The following is a 21910-nucleotide window of genomic DNA, read 5'->3' as shown; positions in this document are numbered from 1 at the left end:
ACAAACAAGTGACCTCAAGCATCCTGGCTAATTTTAGATGACAGAAGTGGAAGCTACTTGATTATGATATGCCTGTCTACCTGCATAAGGAGTCTGATTAGTAGAAGAAAGGGATGGTTTTTGAGCCAGAAGGTAAAAGTGCCAAAAATTGCATTTACACAGCTACACAAGTGGCATTTAAACATACAATGATGAAAAAGGATTTGGTCCTAGTCTCAGAGGTTATCTAGAAATCTCAGTTTCAAGTGCTACCATATATGTATCCTCATTTCCCACTACAGCAGGGACTGAATGCTTTGGTGTGAAAGGTATTTAGTGAAGAAGAGGGCTCAGTTAAGATTTGCACTGCTTTCCAGATGGTGTTTATCTTAAGGCCAAGTTCCTTTACAACTGAGTCAGTCACGGACTCCTAAAATGTTACCCCTTCTATTTCAGTGCTAAGAATTGCAGGCCACTATTTAAAAGAACACAAAATACACAGCATATGGTTTTGGCTACCTGATCTTTCTGTGATCAGGACAGGTTTTTAACAAGCCGTAAGGCTCTAAATAGACTCTGCATTTGTCCCAAGAGAAAGTCCCAGCATCCTAGAGATGTACAAGCATACTTCTGCCAGAGTATGTAGGATAAAACATTCTAAAGCTTTTTAGGTGATTCCAGGGACAAGTTTGCTAGGCTGTGTTATCTCCCTTGCCACCAACAAAGAGCAAAGCAGAAATATAAGTTGGAAAGGTGAAGCATATAAATGAATGAGCTGCACTTGTTTGGAACCAGGTCAGGCTTATTAAACGGGTGACAGTATTTGGATCTTAGGGAGCATTGGATTTGCAGCGGAATAAAAGGCCATAACCTATGGCCTAGCAAAGCTGCTAACCACAAGCCAGAATGTATGTTAAAAGTAACACTGCAAGATGCATAGACAAGCATTTTCCTAACAATGTAGCAATGTTGTAAGATATATAGCTCATTGTGCAAGGAAAACAGGATGCACACAACCGACTATTATTAGGAGATAAAGCAGAAGCAAGACCTTGGAGACAGTGAAGAAATCAGCAAGAAACTGCAAATGACTGAAAGAAGCTGGAATCAGGGTCTTAAGCATCCGCACATAGCAAAAAGATACGTAAATAAATAAAATGCATAGGCAATTCCATGCTAATGAAGTAGACAAAAGCAGAGCTTGAGATGGGAGGGAATATGGGTGAAACAAAGGAGGGACAAAAGGTGGAAGAAATGTTAATGAGCATAAACCAAGGTGTATAAATATGGAAAGAATTAATGTTTGCTGCAGCTCCCCACTTTGTTGGAGTTTTGCGCAAAGCTGTCTCCATTTTGAATAAAGCTGTTGACAAGCAATGTGTGCAAGTGATGCGTGATGACGCTGATCCATTGTCTCTCTAGTTGTTGGGCGTCACATGGAGTCGAGGTCTAACAAGTCTCATCTCAAATGAGATGACTATTTACAGCCTAAAAGAAAATGCTCTTAAAAAAAAAAAAAGAAAGAAAGCAAAAGGATACTTGCAACACAATCAGCAACAGAGCTGACAACACAATCAAAAAATAAGAGGACTGGAAGGGATCTTAAAGTTCATCTAACCCATTCCTAGGCAAAGATGCAAGATTTACTATTATTCCTAAGCCATAAGCCCATCCATTTTATGTATACTTGATTTGTTAAAAGACAACTAATACAGAAAAATGATTAAACAAGGGTAGAGAGAACAATAAAGCCAAGTTGCTTTAGGCCAGATAGGCTAGATTCTCCTTTGGCAGATACCCGTGTAGTAACAACTAGTGCAAAGTTGTTAAAAAACAGTATCAAATATAAAAATATCTATTTGCATCCACTGGGTGCTAATGCAAATGGTTACAAATTGCATGACAAAGAGGATTATTCTGGTGAGTCCAAAATCCACAGATGTCAGAAAAGGATAAAGTAAATAAAACAAAGAGGGATAGCAGTAAGGAGACCCAGACATTTCAGGAATGAAAAATGTATTAAACCTGTCCATTCCATAGCAAAGTAATGGCATACGGCTGCTCCCTTTTCTAAATTTTATAATGCTTTGCCTGATGTTTCAGCTGTCCCAACTCATTAGGATTCTAACATTTTGTTTTCACAGGCCACCCTATCTTCTACACCCTATCTTCTCCTTCAGTGGTGCCCCCACCTTCTAACCCCATGCACCAGCCAGACCTTGAGTACCAGCTCAATCTAGCATGTTGGCAACATTATCCAGCCTGTAGGGCTCTCCTTGTGTCTGGAAATTTGGCAGCAGGGCAGTGGCAATTAAAACGCTGCCAGCACTACCTGCCCTCAAAGTTCAAAACCCATGGGAGCCCCATAGGCAGGATGACATTGCTCCGTAGACTGGATCTGACCTGAAGGCTAGAGGTTGAGCACCCATGGTATAACATATAACATTACCAGAATGATGCCTAAAAAGCTGTCTAAATATATTTAATCTCAGTATTCCTAGTTATGTCTAACAAAGGAATATCAACATGCTACCACACTATAATCAAGTGCGTTTTTCATATTAGTGTTCTCCTGGAAGTAAAAAGGTCTTACACAGTAAACTTCTTGAAACAAAACTTGTTTTTCGAGTACACCTCCCTGTATCTAAGAAAAAATATCAAGAATTTTTCCTAATAACCAGAAATATCCTTTAGTGGAAAAATTAAAATAAGGAGTTTTTAAAATATTTTTAGCACCTGAAAAAACATCTAGAGATTTTTCTCCCACAAAGGAATTATAGTCAATAACCGAAGGAAAGATGATATAGAAATGGAAAACTAATATGTACTGTTCTCAGTGGTGACTTCCTGAGACTAAATGACTTCCTAAGATAATTTCCAACTCTAATTTTCTATGATTCTATGACGTGGACATTAGTTATACTAGCTTAGAATAAAACAGAATACCTACCGTAGGCACGCAGCTGGTTTCTTCTAGCAGGAACAGGAGGAGAAAGAACTCTGGACCGTGGAAGATCCTAGTGAATACCACAAACATAACCTTTTATACTCTAAAACTAAGTAATTGTTTCAGACAGTTGAGAAATTAAAGTACACTGATGTCTGATTCATGCTAAAACTTATAGTAGGATGGAAGGAGAGACAAAAGAAGAATCATAGCTCTAGTTCTCTGGATGCCAAGGAGGGTAATAAACAAGTGTCTGTATATAGAACACTCTAGATATTCCCAGTTTAATGCTGTCCTCCTAAAGCATCCACTCCTACAAATTTCAATGGGATACTGGACTAGATGAAACACTGATCTGGCCCAGCATGACAATTCTTTTCTTTTCTGGTGTATTATTTTTAAATGGTTTCTAGATGTAGTGAATGATTGTTAAAAGTTACCTCAAAATTACAAAAAAAATATTTAAAAAATTACAAATATAGGACTGGCTAAGGTAAAAAGAAGCATAAAAATGTCTTGCACTATTCTGTCAAAGCAATAAGGTAACTGAGTATTCTCACACACTGCTGCTTCTTTAATAATTACTACATTTAGACGGTAAAATAAAACACACTTGTGTATAATAAGATGTATGACTGTCAACAGAAGTAGGTCTCTCTTCTTTTGATAAAGATTTATGCTGAAGAGCAGGAATTACAGGAGAAGGTTGCCTTGAAAGCTGAAAAACAGGAAAATATGCACAACTGAAACAATGTTATGTTTACCAACCTACTTTTAATGCTTGCTGACCTATTTTAAAATAGGGGGGGTGCTAGCTAAAATGCTTGTTAAAAATGTTGTCAGTGTGGCACAGAGATAAATTCATGGCAGAGTAAATTACCCCACATTGTTTTGGCTAAACTGATCTGGAAGTTCAGGTATCTCTGTATTACACAGTAAGCTACAGTGTGCACAGTATCTTTACATGTGACCATCAAGAACAGCCTATGGAGGAAGAATGGAAACATGAGATTTCCTGGGGATAGGGGGCACAGGGCAAGGTGGTGGTGGAAGCAGAAGCAGCAGCAGCAGCCACCACCACAGCATTTTCCAGACAGCTGTAGTGTGCATTTACTAGCACAACTAAATTGCCTCTAATTATTAGCACTGGATCAGCAGCAATGTTCCCTCTCAGGACTAGCAGTCTGCAAGCGTGCCACCTCGGCCCATGAGCGTGCCACCTCAGTCCAGCGTGGGACACTTACTGAAGGGGGCTGAAGGCAGGGGGCCAGAGACTGGGGCTGAGAGCCGGAGGCCAGGGGCTAGGCCTGGCACGGGTACTGCTAGCTCCGGGGAAACCACTCTGTTCCACTGCTTCACCTCGGGGAGCAAGGAGGCACGTGACATCAGGGCCAGGGAGTGGAGCACTTCTCCGGAGCTGGCGGAGCCCGCAGAGCAGTTCCCTGGAGCCAGCAGAGCCCATGCCAGTCCCAGCCTCCATCCCTGCCTTGCCTCACCCGGAGAAGGAGCCACTGCCTGCCCCGAGTGAGGCTCCACAGCGCCAGGGTACTGCTCCACTCCCCGGCCCTGACACCATGTGCCTCCTCACTCCCCAAGGCAATGTGGGGGAGTGGAGCAGTTCCCTGGAGCCGGTGAAGCCCACACCAGGCTCCCATCCCCGCCTCACCTCAGAGCTTACCTTAAGCTCCTGTCCCTGTGCATGGCCTTGCAAAGGCTGTGCACAGCCAACTTATAGTTGTGCACTACCACGCACGCACACACCTTAGAGGGAACCTTGATCAGCAGTACCTACAATGGGATATTATTGAAGGCAGGGCCCTGGGCAGCATTCTAAGTAACCAAGTGAGGTAAAAGGTCTTAAACTCTGAAAGTTCCTAAGGTATACCACCTTCTTTTCCTCTTCTATCTTTGCAGTCTTCTCTCGCTCATAATATTGTCTAATTTGTTCATCCTGTTTTTCTTCGTCCTCTCTTTTCTTTTTTTCTGCCTCTTTCCGCCTTTCTTCAGCTAATCGTATCATCTCTTCATTTTTTAATCTTTGCTGGATAAAAGTAAATCATAGGTATTTTTTTAAGTTTTTGTTTGAGAATTTAAAATCATCTCTCAGTGGTTAGCATGGAAAAAGTTACAGATCTAATGAACTCCGTTTCTAGATGAGAGCATTTGCTGTTCAAACCTTAAACATCTGAAAGTATGGTTCCAATGAAAGTAGTGACAAGACTCACACTGATGCTTAGTGGGTAACATTTACACATCCAGTTAATGTGATGCAATAAACTCCAGAGCTGTTTGACCTGGAGTCAACTGCTCCCAGGTGCAGCATCTACACTAGGGACAACAGCAATTTGAACCAGGGCAGAGCAGCTGCGAGCTGGCAGTAGGCTCAGGGGATCAGCCCCAAGCTCTAGGTAGTGGTGCTGGGTGCAGAGGGGCTGACTGGGGCACAAGGGTGCAGAACCTACAGAGCCATGTGGGTAGGTGGCAGGAAGCCCCCACACTTCACCACTCTTGTGTCCCAGTCAACCTGTCCCCATCTACACATGTGTTTCATTGCACTTAATTACTCCACCATAAGATAGTACCGCCCTCAACAGTACTATCTTACGGCAGAGTTAATTAATTTACTGAGCCCTAATACCAGTGCACGTGTACTTAGTCAACGCTGCAGAAAGGTACACATGTAGATGGACCAGTAAATCTTAGATGATCATGTTCTTTTAAGAACAAGGAAAACAGAAGGGTTTTTTCTGTTTGTTTGGGTTTTGTTGGGGGGGGGGGGTTGTTGATTAAAATCAGGAAGATCATCTACTTATTAGTTGTCCTACACCATTTTACTAACACAACATGTACTGAAAAAATCAGTTTACAAAGAGTCTCTAACCCCTCTTCCAATGGAAAAATGTAAATGCTACAACTAAGGTGGCAGGGGTAAGGAAAGAAATTAAGCCATCAAAAAGACTTACCTCCTCCTCTTTCTTTCTTTTCTTTTCCTGCTCCTCTTCATATTCTTTCTGAATTCTCATCCTTTGTTCAGCTAGTCGTTTTTCTTCTTTTTCTTCTTCAATTCTAAGTTTTTCTCGCTCTGCTTCTTCCCTGAGTCTCTTTTCCTCAATCTAAACAAAGGTAAATGGTTGTCTGTGGATAACTGGTAACGGTCTGATAAGCTTGTATGCGAGTGGTATTCTGTAGATTCTCAGATTGTTGAATCACGGAGCATTCAAGCATTCAAGGAATTAAAAAGGAATTCCAAGACCAGTTTATCATCTGGTTCCAAAGCTCATTTAAATTAACTGGTATATAAATGCTTCTACTTTAGCACCTTTCTCTGAACAATGCACCAACACATTCATACACCCCACTTGCTTTTAAGCATTAATCTTTTCCTTCATAACTGCTGGAATAGTTCTTTACACAGAAAACACCAAAGAAAAAGTTTTTGCAACTTCATGGGTTTTTTCCTTTCCTCAGTCACAAAATGCAGAGAGAATAGCATTGGTTCATTTAGGCCAGAAGTATGACCATTTGAAAAAAATATATATATATAACAAAGCTTTGTTTTGGCAATATTTTGAAAAGAAGCCTCCCAAATAACTTAACATTTACATCTTTTCTTTTACAGACAGCCATGTGTAACTGGTGCTGTTTCAAGACTGCATAAGCAAGGTAAATTTATATTATAAAATACAATATACAAAGACTCCAGATTTCCTTCATTTAACTCCTGTGGCAGTAGCTATATTACAAAGCAAAAGAAAAAACTTGCCACTAAAACTATCAAATTGTATGTACATATAATTGCATAACTACACTTAAGCCCCTAGCAGATGGTACACTTATCATGAGATTACATTCACTGCAAAAAAATTTTAACATGACACTGTCATGAATCCCATTATATTTTGGGGGTCTGCAGCATGTTGTTAATGTTTTCCAGTGTTTTTATGGTACTGTTATGACACTGGAGGTCTCATTAGAAAGCTCAAGTTATGCTGCATCCATCTGTGTTACCGTTATCACGGTATAAATTATATTAAGCTATCTATCTATACACACACACACACACCCCCTTAATAATTTTACACATGGTTCAGCCAAGGGACTAAGACGGGGTAAGCAAAGTCCAACCCATGGGCCAGATGGGGCCCACAGCAAACTGCATTTCTTCCAGGACCCTGTCCCCATGGCTGCAGCCAGTTTCCATGGAGGCCCCAGGAGCAGCAGGGCTGTGACAGCACAGGGCCAGGGCTTCCATGGAGACCAGCCACAGCAGCACTGGCAAGACGTACGGCTAGACGGGAAGCTGCTCCGGGGCCAGGATCTTGAGGTGGTCACAGCATGGCATGGAGCTGGGGCAGACCCATGATCTGCCCAGGGAATGCAGGCAGGAGATGGTACCTCTGCCCTGCTCCAGACCATGTTGTCACCATCATAAGATCCCATCCCCAGAGCAACTCCTTGCCCAGGGCCAGTCTCCATGGAAACCCTACCCTGTCACAGCTCTTGGGGTCTCTACGGAAACCAGCTGCAGCAACCCAGGGAGGGTCTGCTGAGAAATGGACCCTAGCTACTAGCCAGATCCACCATTTTGCCCACCCCTGGACTAAGGCACACATACTTAAAGACAGCTGCCACTCCCAGACACAAGCAGGAAGAGACATTGTTGGGTTAGATACGCCTGGGCATTGTCTGCCTGCAATGGGGAAATCAAATTCACAATAAGAGGCAACTGAGCGCAATGACCCTATAGCCAGAGGGGCTCCAGGTGTCTCAGGGAGAACTGTCTGGAGATTTTGATGGCTCAAGAGCAATTAAACCAGTCCCAAAGAGGAGGGGCTGGCCTTGAAGGCTAAAAAAGTTATGTGAAGTCTGGTTACGTTAAGATTGTTGTCTTTTGGATTCCAGGCTTTGGAGGTTCAGTGACCCCCATAGCCAAGGCTGGCAGAGTCAGCAGGAAAGCTGAATTCTAGAGACACTGGCAGGACTCTCAGGAGGGTTAAGGTGTAGCCAGATGACACGGTAAGAAACTGTTCTTGTTTTGTTTTTCTGCTTCCAAACCTATAGTGATTTTTGCCTGTATAAATCTTGTTTCCTACATAACTAATCCTTTTGTGTTTTGTCTCCTCAGTTATTGCCTATGGAAAGTGATAGCTGGGCAGGTGATACTACAGGCTAGCCCTTCCTATAGAAAGGGGGACCTAAAATTTCTTTCATGACCCAACAAGGAATCCACCTGAGGCTGGCAGAGATTTACTGTCTGCAGCTGCAAGGTCTGGTATAATGGTAGTGAAGCGGAGGCTTGCTGAAGTAAGCAGCAAGCAACCTTGCTGTGCTCCTCGGGGCAAGTGGCAGCATAGTGGGAAGAAACTCAGAGCTCTGGGGATCCCTGCAGATAGGTTTGTGACAGACACATCCAAACAATTTATCATCCAATAACAAGCCACAAAAATGGTGATGCAGCCTCAGAGCTGCTACTCATTAAATGTAAAAGATCTTTGCATGAACTGTGCTTTAATTGGAACATGTGGTATGTTACATATAGGGTCACAGTGCTTGGCCAAGTCCTCCAGTATCCCAGGGTGGACTGTTCTCTCCACCTCCCCACTCCTTCTGAAGGGGGACTCTGTGACTCATGAGGATTTCGCCTCCTTAACCAGCCTCCACTAAAACAACTACACTGCTTTTGGTACCCAGACAAGTTCAAGTATCTCTATACAACACTGATTTGTGCTATGCAGACTTCCCTTACACTGTACCTTCTGCACAGCAAAGGCCTATGCATTTACGTGTTTTTATGAGGCTTCTAGAATGGTTTGTTGGGTGTTTTTTTCTCCTTTTTAGAGGGGTTGGCGGGTAAGAGGGGAAAAAATAACAAGCAGTTATGCAGTTACAATGCAAGTCCATGGAACCAATCATTAATGGCATGCATTTTCTAATTCAAGATATTTTACTGCACAAGACCTTTGAAAGGCCTTGTTATACGTTGCACTTTGAGCTGTTCAAATGCTGATCAGTGTTAGTGCTAGCTTGAGTTTGGAGCAGTTGCACCTTACCACTAAAAACCTTCCTGACTTACACACTTGTAACTTGCCATTAGAGGGCTAGCCTGACTAGAAGCTATAGCTGTGAGTTGCCACTACAGGACTGATGACCCAGGACAGGCTTCTAACCCAGCTCTCAAGGGTGGGGGGGGGAACTTGATGGGATCGGGGGGGCAATTAAAATGGGAGGCGGAAAGGTAGAAAGGTTGGTGAAATGAAGGAAGTCAGCCACTGAAGGATAAAATAAAGAGTAAAAAAAAAAGGGGGATTTAAAAAGAAATAAAGAGGAAGAAAATTAAAGGTCTCATGTTTTAATAAACTGTGATTTGGGATTGGGTGTGGGGAGTGCTGGGCATACTTCCTAGGGTGGCTGGAAGTTGGAAGTGGTGCGGGAAGGTGCTTTTTTGAGAAGCTACTGCCCCTGCCTTGGGAAAGAAGCCTGAAGCTCATGGGGCCAGATTCAGCCACCTACCCTGTTCCCAACCTGCACAACCTACCTCCCTAGGCCACTCCTGAATCCATCTATTCCCTCCCTGGCTAGCTGCCATGTGCTCTGCAGGCTGTTTGCAAAGGGTTGCAACCCTTGAGGTAGGAAGGTCTCACCCCTGGGGGCAGAAGGGGGAGCTGGCTTGGTGCCAGAACAACCCTGGGCAATAGAGTTCAGTGGGTGGAAGGTCTGTCCACACAGAACAGGAGTATAGGGAAGGGGACAATGAATGTGGCCACACATTCATGGAATGCAAACTGGGTAACATGGAACAGAGATACACCTGCCCTAGAGTGGCATAAGTTTAAGCTGCCTAAAGTGTGTATAAAACTAGGGGTCAAGAGCTCCCCAGAAGCTGCCCAAAATTAATGTGTAACAAGGCTCTGAGAATGCGAGCCTCCAACGGATACTAGTTAGATTTGTCCATCTGGATGAAGTTATGAGTAACGTGCCCATCATTCATGCAAGTTAGCACTTTACTTAATAAGGATTTAATCAAATAAATGCTAAGTTATAGATAACAAATTTGAGTATTAAAAAACATAATGGGGTATTTTTTTTGTGGGGGGGGCGGTGTTTTATTACTTAAAATGTTTCAATAGTACACGCACCTGCAAACGAAGAAAATTTTTGTACGACTCTTGTTCTTTAAGCTGCTGTGCAGATGGTGGTTCACCAAAAACGTTACCTCGAGCAAAGGGAGAGGTTTGTGCAAATGAGAAACCTAGAAAAGGAAAAAAAGGCATTTTTCTCAAGCAAAATCAAAATCAGTTTCGAGACAAAAAGCTAAAACACAGAAATAGGAATGCGCAGGCATTTCTTTTGCATAGTGGCTTACAACAACCATTATCCAAAGTATTACCATAAGAAAAATAAACCTTTTTTGCTGTAGTACAAGTTTTGTTATTCCATGTGTGGAATTTTTAATTTAAAATGTCAAGGTTCTTTTTTCCAGCTCCACCACACTGGTTGTTATGCTGAATATGATCTCCTTAAGTGCTCTCTGCAGCAAAGGAAAAAAAAAAAGTGATTCTTCCTTTATGGCAGCTTTTAAATATGTGAAAAGTTCAGAGATGCAACTACCTGGGTTGGTGCTCTGGGCAGCATCAACAGCAGAGGCTAGGCCAAATGCAGCAGCAGCAGTGGCTGGGCTGATAGCAGTGGTAACTGCCATTCTTGCACATTCCCCCTACCCCCCAAGTGGGAGCTGAGGGGCATAGTCCTTGTTGTCCCCTACTTCTTACGCGACTCGAAAATTGATATCATGTACCCCCCTCATATGTTCCATATGAAAATATATCCTCTGACATGAACTTGACCTCTGCACGGAATGCCAAATTGAAGTGGCATATATATCACTTATGTCCCACAAAAATGACACATATATAGGCACAATACAGGCACTCTGCTCCAAGATGAATTTCTTCTTAGCATTTCATTTCCTTGCTTGGAACCAGATAGGGTCATTCCAATTAAAAATCTATCGTTATTAATTGCCAATATCAATGTTATCATATGACTTTGCAAAAAAATCTATTTCAAGATAGTCATTTTTTCAAATCTCATACATGTGCAAAATCACCTTTGTTAATTGTTTCAAGTAACTAGTTCCATAAAACTATACTTGAGCCAGAGTTACTTAATTTTTTTCCCAGGTGCCAAGAAATTGTACCTATAAAAGCCGTACAGAAGCAACCTACACTGCTACATAGCTTTAGCAGAGGATCTTTAGATTAAAGAATTTGACAAACCCCTTAATGTGGACTGGAATAGATCTTTGGTCCATTATACCATTTAATATGAATGCTATATTATAAGAGTTCTACCTTATCACTAATTAAGTCAGCAAAAGCAAAATATTTAGACTGAGTTGGTACTCTAAACTCACGTTGATATGTCTAAGCAGTGAAAGGGCCTCTGCCAGCAGTGAGATGAATTTTCAGGCACTATGAAATAATATAAAGTCTGACTTGCCAATCAAGTTAACATTGTGTTCATCAAGTGGTACCTCTCATTAAGAAGCTACCTCTCACAGGCAAAAAGAAAAAAAGCATTTTCTAAATAGCTTGTGCACAAATATTTTCCTCCACAATTACTCTGTTTACATTTAAAACACGTTGATTAAATTACTTGCCTGTAATTGTGTTCTAATCTTCTCTTCATTCTGTTATGAAATAGCTCTTTAAATCAGTATGTTTGTGATTTAATCTACCAGAAAGTGTGTGTGTGGGGGGGGCGGGGAAGGAAGGAACAGACATACAGAAGTGGTACCCATTGCAAAAGACTCAATTCCACACCTTTTCTATCAATCAAACAATTTCCCAAAACACACTCAAAGAAGTTGGGCACATAGTAATAAAAAGGGGTGCAGAACTTAGCAGGTCTCATCTAGTCCACTCCCCTGCTCAAGGGAGGATCATTCTTATCTGAAGTATTTTATGCAAGTGCAATTTATTCTTTAAAAAGCATGAACAGCCTTCTCATACAACTACTGGCACAATGCCCAAAATCCCAAAGACACCCCAGATTATCAAAGGTAAGCAGGGGGACACTGCAAGAACTGGAAGTAGCTTGTTAAAGAAATACATTCAAGAGATACAATAAAGAGAACTATGGCTCCACCCCGCCACAGAAGAATGCAGAACCCCCACAGTCCATGCCAATCTGACTATGGGGCAAAATTCCTTCCTAACCCCAGATGTGGTGATAGGTCTGATCCTCTAGCTAGGAACCTATGGGTTTTTTAGTCCTAGCAGTAGCAGCAGTACGCCTCAGTCAAAATTTCCAGCCAATATACAATGCTTCTGAGACAGGTGAAAAAAACCCTCAACATCTACAGTAGCAAGAACTGTTGTAGACCCTAGATCCAGGTGGTTAGAGCACTTATCAGGGAGCTAGGAGACCAAAGGTTCAAGTTCGGATTCACAGAATAGATCAGAACATCAGCCTCCCTCACCCTCAAAAAATAGTCTAATTAGTGGGCTATTGACGATTTTGGGCTGCATAAGGTTCTCTTTCTAGTTTTAATCCCATCTTGAAGCCAATAACCCTTTTAAAGAAAAAGTTCTGTTAAAATGTGTACATTTCTGGTACTACAGGGGTGTAGGTTATAGCCATGTTGGTCTAAGGACATAGGCAGACAAGGTTCTTTGGGTGAATCCGATATCTTTTATTAGACCAACTTAAATAGTTGGAAAACAATTATTAAGGAAGCTCTCAGGTGGGTTTTTGAACCCACCTGAGAGCTTCCTTAATAATTGTTTTCCAACTATTTAAGTTGGTCTAATAAAAGATATCAGATTCACCCAAAGAACCTTGTCTACATTTCTGGTGTGTTTTCCAATTTAAAAAAGTTTTATCAGAAAATTCTCAATGAGCTATAGGGGGGAGTAAAGAAGGTGAAGAACCCCATGAATAAGTTACTGATAGGTAAACTTTCTTTTGCCATAATCTCTGTCGTTAGCATATAACTTAAAAAGAAGCAGTTGTCTGTAATTTCAGAAACACAGCTCACATCTATCTGAATGAAAAGTTACTAGAAAATGAGAAATCAGGCCTGTAAAGAAACAACTGAAAATTGTTTTAACATGGTGCTTACCAATATTTACTTTGCCCAGGCTCATTAGCCAACAAGAACTTCTATTTTTTCATCATCCTGGAGAAAATGCCCTTTAGTATTACATTTTGAATGGATATCATTGACTCAACCTATTTGTCTTATTTTATAACAAACTACTTTTACAAGTAATAATTATAATTATTATTAACAGAAGGGTTGATAGATTATTTACATTTTTACTTATGTTATGCATTTGGCAGAACTTTTTGCATAGTTAGTTTTGCAGTTAAATTTAAGGCAGTTCCTTCCTTCATTTATACAGATGTTTCATGCAACAAAGGAACAAGAGAAAATAGGAAAGTGTGATCATTAAAACCTCTCCAAGACTGGCAGGGAAACAGTAACAGTTATTCCTGAAATTACTTTTAATTCTTAATTTTAAACTGCTTAGATTCCAACTTTGTAACTTTCAAACTTATTGCTAATAAAAGAGTAAGCAGTCAGCCATTTAATTCCAAAGCTGCTTTTATAGATGAACACTAGGGGTGTGTGAAGTGAGCCGTATTAGATTTGGATTCAGCCAAATTCGGGGGACAGCAATTTGATTCGCTGTTTTGGCCGAGTCCAAATCTGAACATTCGATACCGATTCAGAGAATCAGCGATTCGGCCATAGACACAGCTTTATGTTTTTTCTACGTACCTCAAGGAACCAGGTGCAGCTCATGAATGCCAAGATGCTGGGGCAGATGGAGCGTCGCACAGGAGTGTGGAAGGGGCCCCTGCATCCCCCCCGGGCTCGGCGATCAGCCACGGGGGGACCCTGAGTGCCCCCCGAGACCCAAGAGGGACCAGTTGCTGAGCTGGGAGGGGAAGGGGGGGCAAGGGTCCCCCACACACTCCACGGCGGACCCAGAAGTGGACTGGAAGTGCTTCTGGTCCACTTCCAGGTCCACTGCCGAGCACACTGGGGACTCCCCCGTGCTCCTGTGGGACATCTGCCCCATAATCCCAGCATTCACAAACTGGCTGATAACTTGAGGTATGTAGAAAAAACATATAAAGCTGTGTCTATGGCCAAATCATCGAATCTCCCCGAATCGAATCGGAGGCTTTCAATTCAATTCGGAGAGAATAATGGGTCTCCTGACTTGATTCAGATTCAGAGATTCAGACGTTGAATCAGGCCAAATCTCCGCTGAACTGAATCAGTGACCAAAGCTTCACGTGGCCCTAATGAGCACCCCATAACACCTCACTGCACTTTCTTTTTGCTTTTTCCCCAGTTGCCTACAAGTAGGTGAATCCTGGTTATGAGTGGCCCCATAAGGAATGAGGATCATAAAATTAGAATCGATTGTAAAACATAAGAAACAATGTAATAAAGCAATATAACTGTTCATTAAAACTATGCTTGTTATGAAGGGGATGTAAATCAATTACTCACCATTGCAATGGTGGTAAGGAGAAGGAGAAATCAGCTTAATTTGTAGCAAAAAAACTACACAGACTACCTAGGGATTTCTGGGAATCTGCTTCTTTGGAAATTTCTAAGAACAGGTTAGAAAAACATCTGTCAGTTGCGATCCTTGCATATTAGCATCACATTTGGGCAGAGGGCTAGACTAAATGATGTCCTATCACTTAAGTTTCACTTGAGCCCTATATTATTGTAATAATTCATCTTGTATTCAGCCCAAGTTTTCATATTTTCCATCCTCAATGCTATATTAACTTTTTTGTTGAATTTATGATAATCTGCATCCAGAGGCTTTTCTTCTCCTCCCTCCACCCAACTCCATCCATTATCTTTAGCTTATCAGTTTTTTTTCATGGTACAATTCAGAATTAAATCAAGAATACACAGTGGTCTGAGTATTTTGCATGGTGCCTTGACAGTCAGAGCCCTGAACTTCAGTGGGGATTTTTGGTACTACCACAGTACTAACAGACATTAGTATAGGTGAAGTAAGAGAGATGTGTAAATACATGTTCTGTGCTTCCATTAGTAATATGATAAGAGGAACTTCAGAAAAGGAGGTGTGACTGTACCTTAGACAGAGGGAATGGCTAGCCACATCATAAAGGAACCAAAAGAGAGATATAAGAAAAACTTGAGAATTCTGACCATCAAAATCTTATAGTATTGAACAATGATAATATTCTTTAAAATCTGCTATTTTACCTGTAGATGCTTCTGCATTCTCAGGTCTTGAGGAGGGCAAACCTAGGTCAAAAGAAACAATAGCCCTTTTATCTTCATATGGTCTTCCTTCCGGATTATGATATGCATCTTCATTTTGCTTGTGCATCATTTTCAAGTCAGCTAAAAAGAGAGGAGAAACAGCCATTTATATTTTAGTCCTCTTAAGAAGATTACGTTTCCAAAACCAAGATTTATTTCACCAGACCTATTTTCAAGAGACACAATAGCTGCAAGAACAAAAAATTAAGACAACAGTACATCAGCTCAAATGAGAAAAAGTGGTCTCTGTAGCAAAAGTTGAACTCCTGCAAAAAGGAGTAAAGAGTTTGAGCACGGAAAGGCTGATGAGCTGCCATGCTTAATGCAAGGTAATGCCATGCAGAGATACCCCAAACCAGTTCCATGACTGCAGTAATTAGCCTTGTTCTCCTGGCAAATTACCCCAAACACAACAATGCACCAGTACATCCATACTACTTCAAGACCCAGAATGCACAGGCTAACTCTGCATTGCACTGTCTTGCAGCGTATAAACAAACTCTGGTAAGAAAAATTATCAAATACTTTGAATAATATATAATAGCAGCACTGCTAATTTTATTTCTGATAGGAATAGTGCCCACTGTACTGAATTAAGTATACATTAGTCTTCACACCCTTACTAATAATCTAGCTACAGTGCATACTCATTTGGTGTAAGCAAATAGTATGCGTGTCTAGTTCAGTGTTATAAACAGGAGTGAAACATGTCACCCAATATTTTAACAGATTTTTAACCCAAATTTGCATACGACATATCTATCATTACAAAGGTCAAGATTTTAAAGGCTTGAAAAAAAAAAGACCTGATCTTCACAAAGTCCACCTAATCTTTGAAAACTGGCCCCATAAGGTACCTCAAGATGGGGTATGTGAGAAATGAGGCAAAAAGAATCCCAGGATGGTAAGAGACCTCAAGGATAATCTGATTTAGCCTCCTGCATGCTTATCCAACCTCCCCTTGAAAACCTCCAATGAAAGAGATTCCACAACTCTGGGCAGTCTGACCCAGTGCCTGACTTTTTTCAAAGAGTAAGGACTTTTTTCAGATATCTTATCTAAATAAGAGCAGCAGTTAATCCAGGAGCTAAGTCAGCTGCACTCCTTATGGAGGAGGGGAGACTTGAACCTTGGTCTTCCCCCTCCCAGACATGTAGACCAGCCACTAGGCCGGGGGAAGGCTAAGGAGATGTCAAGGCTTGAACCCTGGGGCTCACCTACATGAAAACCACGCACTCTGCCACCGAGCTATACCCCTGCCTTCAGCCCTCTAGTACCTCTTCTTGAAAAGTTTGCCGTCACTGCTACAACTCAGACCAGAAGTCTAAAAGCAAGGTTATGGTACAAAGTTCCAATAGCACCAGTTAATAAGAACTTTTAGTTAAATAGTGCAAAATGAATTAGTTTTTTCTGGGCCAAACAAGGTTGATTTACATACATTACCATATTACCATATTTACTTGAATAGAAAGACAACCCTGATTATAAGATAGGGGTGGGCAAAACGCGGCCCGTGGACCAGATGCAGCCTGCCAGGCCATTCTATCTGGCCCACAGGACACCTAAAAAATTTAGAAAATTAACAGTTATCTGCCCCTGGCTGCCTGTCATGCGGCCCTCAATGGCTTGCCAAAACTCAGTAAGTGGCCCCCACCCAAAATAATTGCCCGTCCCTGTTATAAGACAACCCCCCCAATAATTAAATTTTATGCGTGAAACATTTATAATTTTGTTGTAATTTTCCTGGTATAGACTTTAATTATTAGAGGTTTGACTTCAATTTGTCTCCTTTCCGTTGCTACAGCAGGGAAAATAAACCTGGGGGGTCAGGTAGAGAACAGCGTGCTCTCTGCTTCCCCCAATTTTTCCCCCTGGCAGCCCCTTCTCCCTCTCCTTACTGTTACTCCCTACTCCCTGGAAGCAAGCAGCACATGGAAGTAAGGAGCAAACTTTAACACAATGACTTCTAAATTAAGCATGGCTGTAGTAATTTGCATATAGTACCAATGCACTGAGTTTATCCTGAATGAACGTATATTGTATTTGTTTTAAACTGATGCAAGTTTTAGCACAGGTACTCCATAAACACTTTTGAGCAGCACTTTGGCACCTACTTATATGCATGATATTGGTCCCAAAGCCAAAAGGCTCAAGATTACCAGAGTTCATTGAGCTGGGCCCCAGCAGAGTCAATAGCGCTTCAAGCCATGGTGATCCCACAGCTCAGCACCGCACTGCTCAGGGGGTGTGCATGTGTGCGCATGTGTGTGATCCAGATATCCCCCCCCCACAAAGGTTCCATGTGCTAATTAATGTTCCCCATTCATGACTGGAACCAGGTGTTCTAGTCCAGCTTCACCTCATCGAGGGCAAGGCCACACTAATCATATGCTCCAGGCTGACAGAGAGATTCTGGGTAAATATTGTGGCTCACCATGACTGGAAAAACTGTCAGTGGTAAGGGGGACTGTGCTCACTGGGCACTATCCATATGTCTTGTGCAGATGGGTTACACTAACCTAAACTAACCAGCCTCTTGTGCCATAGCCCTATGCTTACCTGGCAAGGGCAACATTGTGATTACTGAGGTGTTCTTCCTAGTCACACCTGGGGAAAATTGCTCTCCTAGCACAGGGATAGTATCTGCCAAGGTAATGTATAGTAAACCTCCCACTTGGCTGCTGGAGTGTTAAAGTCTTGGCTTTATGCCCACTTTATGGAAAGGAGAGATTCCTCTCTGGTTTGTTCCTGGGGCTTTCTGGCTAAGGGCAAGCAAAACTTGGGGCATCTGAACCCCAAGTCTCCCAGCTTGGGCCTGCAAGTAGGATGCCAGCCAAAGGTTTTGAAAAACATATGAAGCACCAGATGGGGTTGGAGGATGTTTGCCAATAGTAGGGCCACTTATGGTTCTGGACTGACTCTTGGATTTGGAATCTGTTTTGGCTAATTTGGCTTGGAATATGAAAATTTAAATTAAAAAACCCCCAAAAGCCCGCTTATGGTAGTTTCCATCAGCATGTTTACCCAATCTATTTTATATCCATGCTTAGTGTGTTGGCTGCATTTAATCAAATTCATGGTTGTTTCCATTGCTAAGCACCTGCTGCTTTTGGCACCACTTTAAAGACAGACAACATATTTAGTGAGATTTTGTTGTATGCAATAAAATAAGGGACTTTTTTCCCGCAAGCCAGTTTGGGGGGGGGGGGGGAATCTTGTCTTCTGTTTGAATAAATATGGTAAGAGCAAATTTTTTAAAGCAAATTGTAAGGAAGGATGCTTAAATTAAAATTAAAATTTAGAATATTTAAGAAACCCGAACATAATCTCTAGGTATACAAGATTCTTCACGAATCAATGACTTCATAATCCTTTCCACTGTAACATCTATTTTGAGACTACAATCTACTGTGAGAATGCCATTAATATGCAATGGAAAAGAAATATAGCTCAGTTAGAGTGAATGTTAGGGACATCGTATAAGAGAGTCACTGAAAACTTTTAAATCTGAGTACTTCAACACACATATTCCCGAACATTTAAATTATAACCCTTTTTCAAAAGCAGCCATTTACTGTACACATAGAACACAAACCCAGACAATGCACATTTCTAAATCTATTTTATAGACAACAAGTTTTGAAAATGTTAGTTTTAATTTCTAGAGAAACTAGTGATTCTGAATTCAGCAGCACTACAGTTTGATATCAAGTACTAAGCTTTGATTCAATAATGAGAATATACACACTTTGAAAATTCCTGTATTTTTTGTTGTTGTAACATGAATTCAAATGCAAGAATTCAAGAGTTAGGATTACAAACAGAACCAAACAGCTGATATAGAGGACTGTACTCCAAAGAGGAAGCCACAGATTTCAACTTTATCCCAGAGCTGTTACTGACTTGCCATGTCACCTTGGATAAATCATTTCCCCTGCATCAGATACATCCCTTTTGTCCATATCCATCTTTTACACAAAATGTTCTGGGAATGCACAAAGTGTTCTGGGAATTAGTTAGCTAACAAGCACATGGCACTTCAAAGGAAAAAAGCAAAGAGCAAATAAATGCTGAATACTGACATCAGTGCCTAGTTAATATTCATATGGCAGTCTGTCAGGGTGCTAACAGGAGTAAATAGATTCATTCAATTTTGTTCCTAGTTAAAAGTCTCCCAAGTAGAAGATCCAAGCTAGAAGTGATATTACTTGAAAATGCCCCAAACAAATTGGTATTACAGATTCTTAGGCTACAAGTTTCTTGGGACACCAGCTATATAATTTTCCCTTACCTCTTAAGTGCTACATGTACCAATGGTGTAATACAAAAATAAAGTTTGGCCAAACAGAGCTCATAACAAAGAGGTGAGAATGGTACCTATCTCCCAAATAAAACCCACACCTTCAAACATACTTATCAGATTTCCTTTTGTATCTCTGAGAGGAGCACCACCACCACCTTTTCCCCAGGGATTGTAACTTCTCATTTCAGCTTCTAACTTTGCTTCATATTGTTGCTTTTCCTCTCTCTCTCGTCTGCGTCGTTCTTCTCTTTCTCTTATCTAAAAGAGATACCACACTCAGTCACACCAAAAAAGTTTTTAATAAAGATATAGTTGACATTAAAGAAACAGTCACAAAGCAGACTAAGTGCCATAATTTTCCACAGAAGTCAAAGTAAAAAAAATTCAGAGCCAACTCTTCAAACCACATATTCCATGTAGTTTTACTGACCACCTACCTCATAAGGTATACACACACATATAGATGATAAATAGATCACAAAAATACATTCAGACACTACAAAATTCAAATTATAGGACATCCCACCACGTACCAGTGACAGATAAAAGGCTCAATATCCTCTGATCTTGTAATAACTGAAATCAATTTGCATCCCAGAAAATTTTACCTCTAGCATTCTACAAGGACCTAGCATGTGCTTCCAGCTTTAGAAAGTCTTAGGTTTTTCACACTTTGATTTGAAAAAAAATAACCAAAAATTATTTAAATCATTTTTTAAAGTTTTTCTGGACCTCTGGACCTTGTAGAGTTGACTATTTAGGCAACAGGTTTATAAAGCATGGGGAAAAGTGTCATTAGAAAAAGGAAAATAATTTTCTAATATTCTATGGCATGAAAAATGCACAAAGCTGTTCGCTGATGATACTCTACACCAGGGGTGGGCAATTATTTCAGCTGGAGGGCCACTTAATGAGTTCTGGTGAACTGTCAAGGGCCACATTCGTGTCTGTCTCCATTTCCCTTCCCTCTCTGTCTTTCTCTTCTTTTCTCTCTCTCTCCCTCTCCAGAACTCAGCCAGAACTGTAGGTCACCAGGAGCCCCAAGGCTCAGCTGTAGACCCACATAGGGTCTTCCACTGGGGCAAGTAAGCTGTGGCATCAGCTGCGGGTGCAGCCAGCAGGTTCCAGGGCCCTGATGTGGAACCTGCTGGCAATGCCACAGCTGATGCTGACACCCACTCGCCACAGAAGCTCTTGCCTAGGTCCCAGGCTCCACAGCTGACGCTGCTGGCAGGTTCCAAGCCAGGGCTCTAGGTGGGAGTTTTCACTGCACTGGAAGGCCAGCAGCATCAGTTGTGGATGCTGCCAGCAGGTTCTGTGTCTGGGCTCCTGAACCAGCTAACAGCGTCCACAGCTGACACCGCCATCCACCCACTGCAGTGGAGCCACCCAGGTCCACAGCTAATGCCACTGTGTCAAGGGCTGATGTCACCTGCCTGCCCAGCACCACATGGCAGCCGGAGCTGCCAGCCACCCATGGGCCAGATCAAATGAGTTAGCGACAAATCAAATCTGTTGGCAGGCTGGATCCAGGCTGCAGGCTGTATTTTGCCCACCCCTGCTCTACACCTACATAACTGTTTCAATAATATTATTACCATTTTTCTTATTATTAAGAAAGATAAAAACTAGAAGTGTACCGATAAATTGGTTCGATATTGGATCAGCATCAATATAAGGAAAATTGACTGTACTGGCCATTGGCTTTTTTTGGCTGATGTGGCCAATAACACCACCGATAAATGCCTAATGCATGTGCACAGCCACAGCCCAGCACTCAGACAGCAAAGAGCACAGCCCAGCAGCATGGAGGACAGCAGAGTCCGGCTGGGAAGTCTGTTGTGAAGGAAGGGGTCTGGGGATGAAGGGCAGATCAAGGCCCCAGCAGTGAGGGAGGGAGTGGGGCTGGGGTAGGGGCAGGCACTGCACAGCCAGGGCACAGTGGGGGACGGAACCACAAGCAGCTCATCTGGTGGGAGTGGGGAGACAGCTCCCACCACTGCATCAACCCAGGAGAGCATGGGAGGGCATGTGCCCCCAGATGTGGGCATGGGGTGAGGGTAGGTTGCTGTTGCAGGCTGGGACCAGGGCTGTGCTTGGGACAGGTGGCAGTAGTGCTGGGAGGGGGAGTTGGGCAGGGCTACAGCAAATTTTAGGATGGCTGCAGCCTTCCCCATAGCCCCCTCCCAGTGCCACCATCATCCACCCTGAGCACAGCCCCATCACAAACCCCCTGCCAGGAAGAGCTCAGTGACATCCCAGCCCCAACCTGCATTGACAGTCCACTCTCACCCCATGGGTAGATCCAAAGACACATGCCCCCATGCCACCTCTAGGGTGCATGCGGAAGCTG

General features: G+C 42.1%; 1 protein-coding gene across 1 annotated transcript in view; it reads right to left on the bottom strand.

Annotated features, from left to right (window-relative positions):
• CSPP1 (centrosome and spindle pole associated protein 1) overlaps positions 1-21910 on the bottom strand; it is a 98687-nt gene that overhangs the window by 31270 nt on the left and 45507 nt on the right. Inside the window, exons 16-22 of the mRNA XM_019543435.1 lie at positions 19668-19815; positions 15195-15335; positions 10063-10175; positions 5890-6039; positions 4815-4967; positions 3540-3644; positions 2930-2996 (exon numbers count right to left, since the gene is read on the bottom strand). Coding sequence (XP_019398980.1) covers positions 2930-2996; positions 3540-3644; positions 4815-4967; positions 5890-6039; positions 10063-10175; positions 15195-15335; positions 19668-19815 — 877 coding nt within the window. The remainder of the gene's footprint in view (positions 1-2929; positions 2997-3539; positions 3645-4814; positions 4968-5889; positions 6040-10062; positions 10176-15194; positions 15336-19667; positions 19816-21910) is intronic.

The sequence above is a fragment of the Crocodylus porosus genome, unplaced genomic scaffold, assembly GCF_001723895.1.
Source record: "Crocodylus porosus isolate Cpor-Errol unplaced genomic scaffold, CroPor_comp1, whole genome shotgun sequence".
In the NCBI taxonomy this organism is placed as follows: Eukaryota; Metazoa; Chordata; order Crocodylia; family Crocodylidae; genus Crocodylus; species Crocodylus porosus.
Note: the sequence above shows the minus strand (reverse complement) of the source record. Positions and strands in the feature narration are given on the sequence as shown.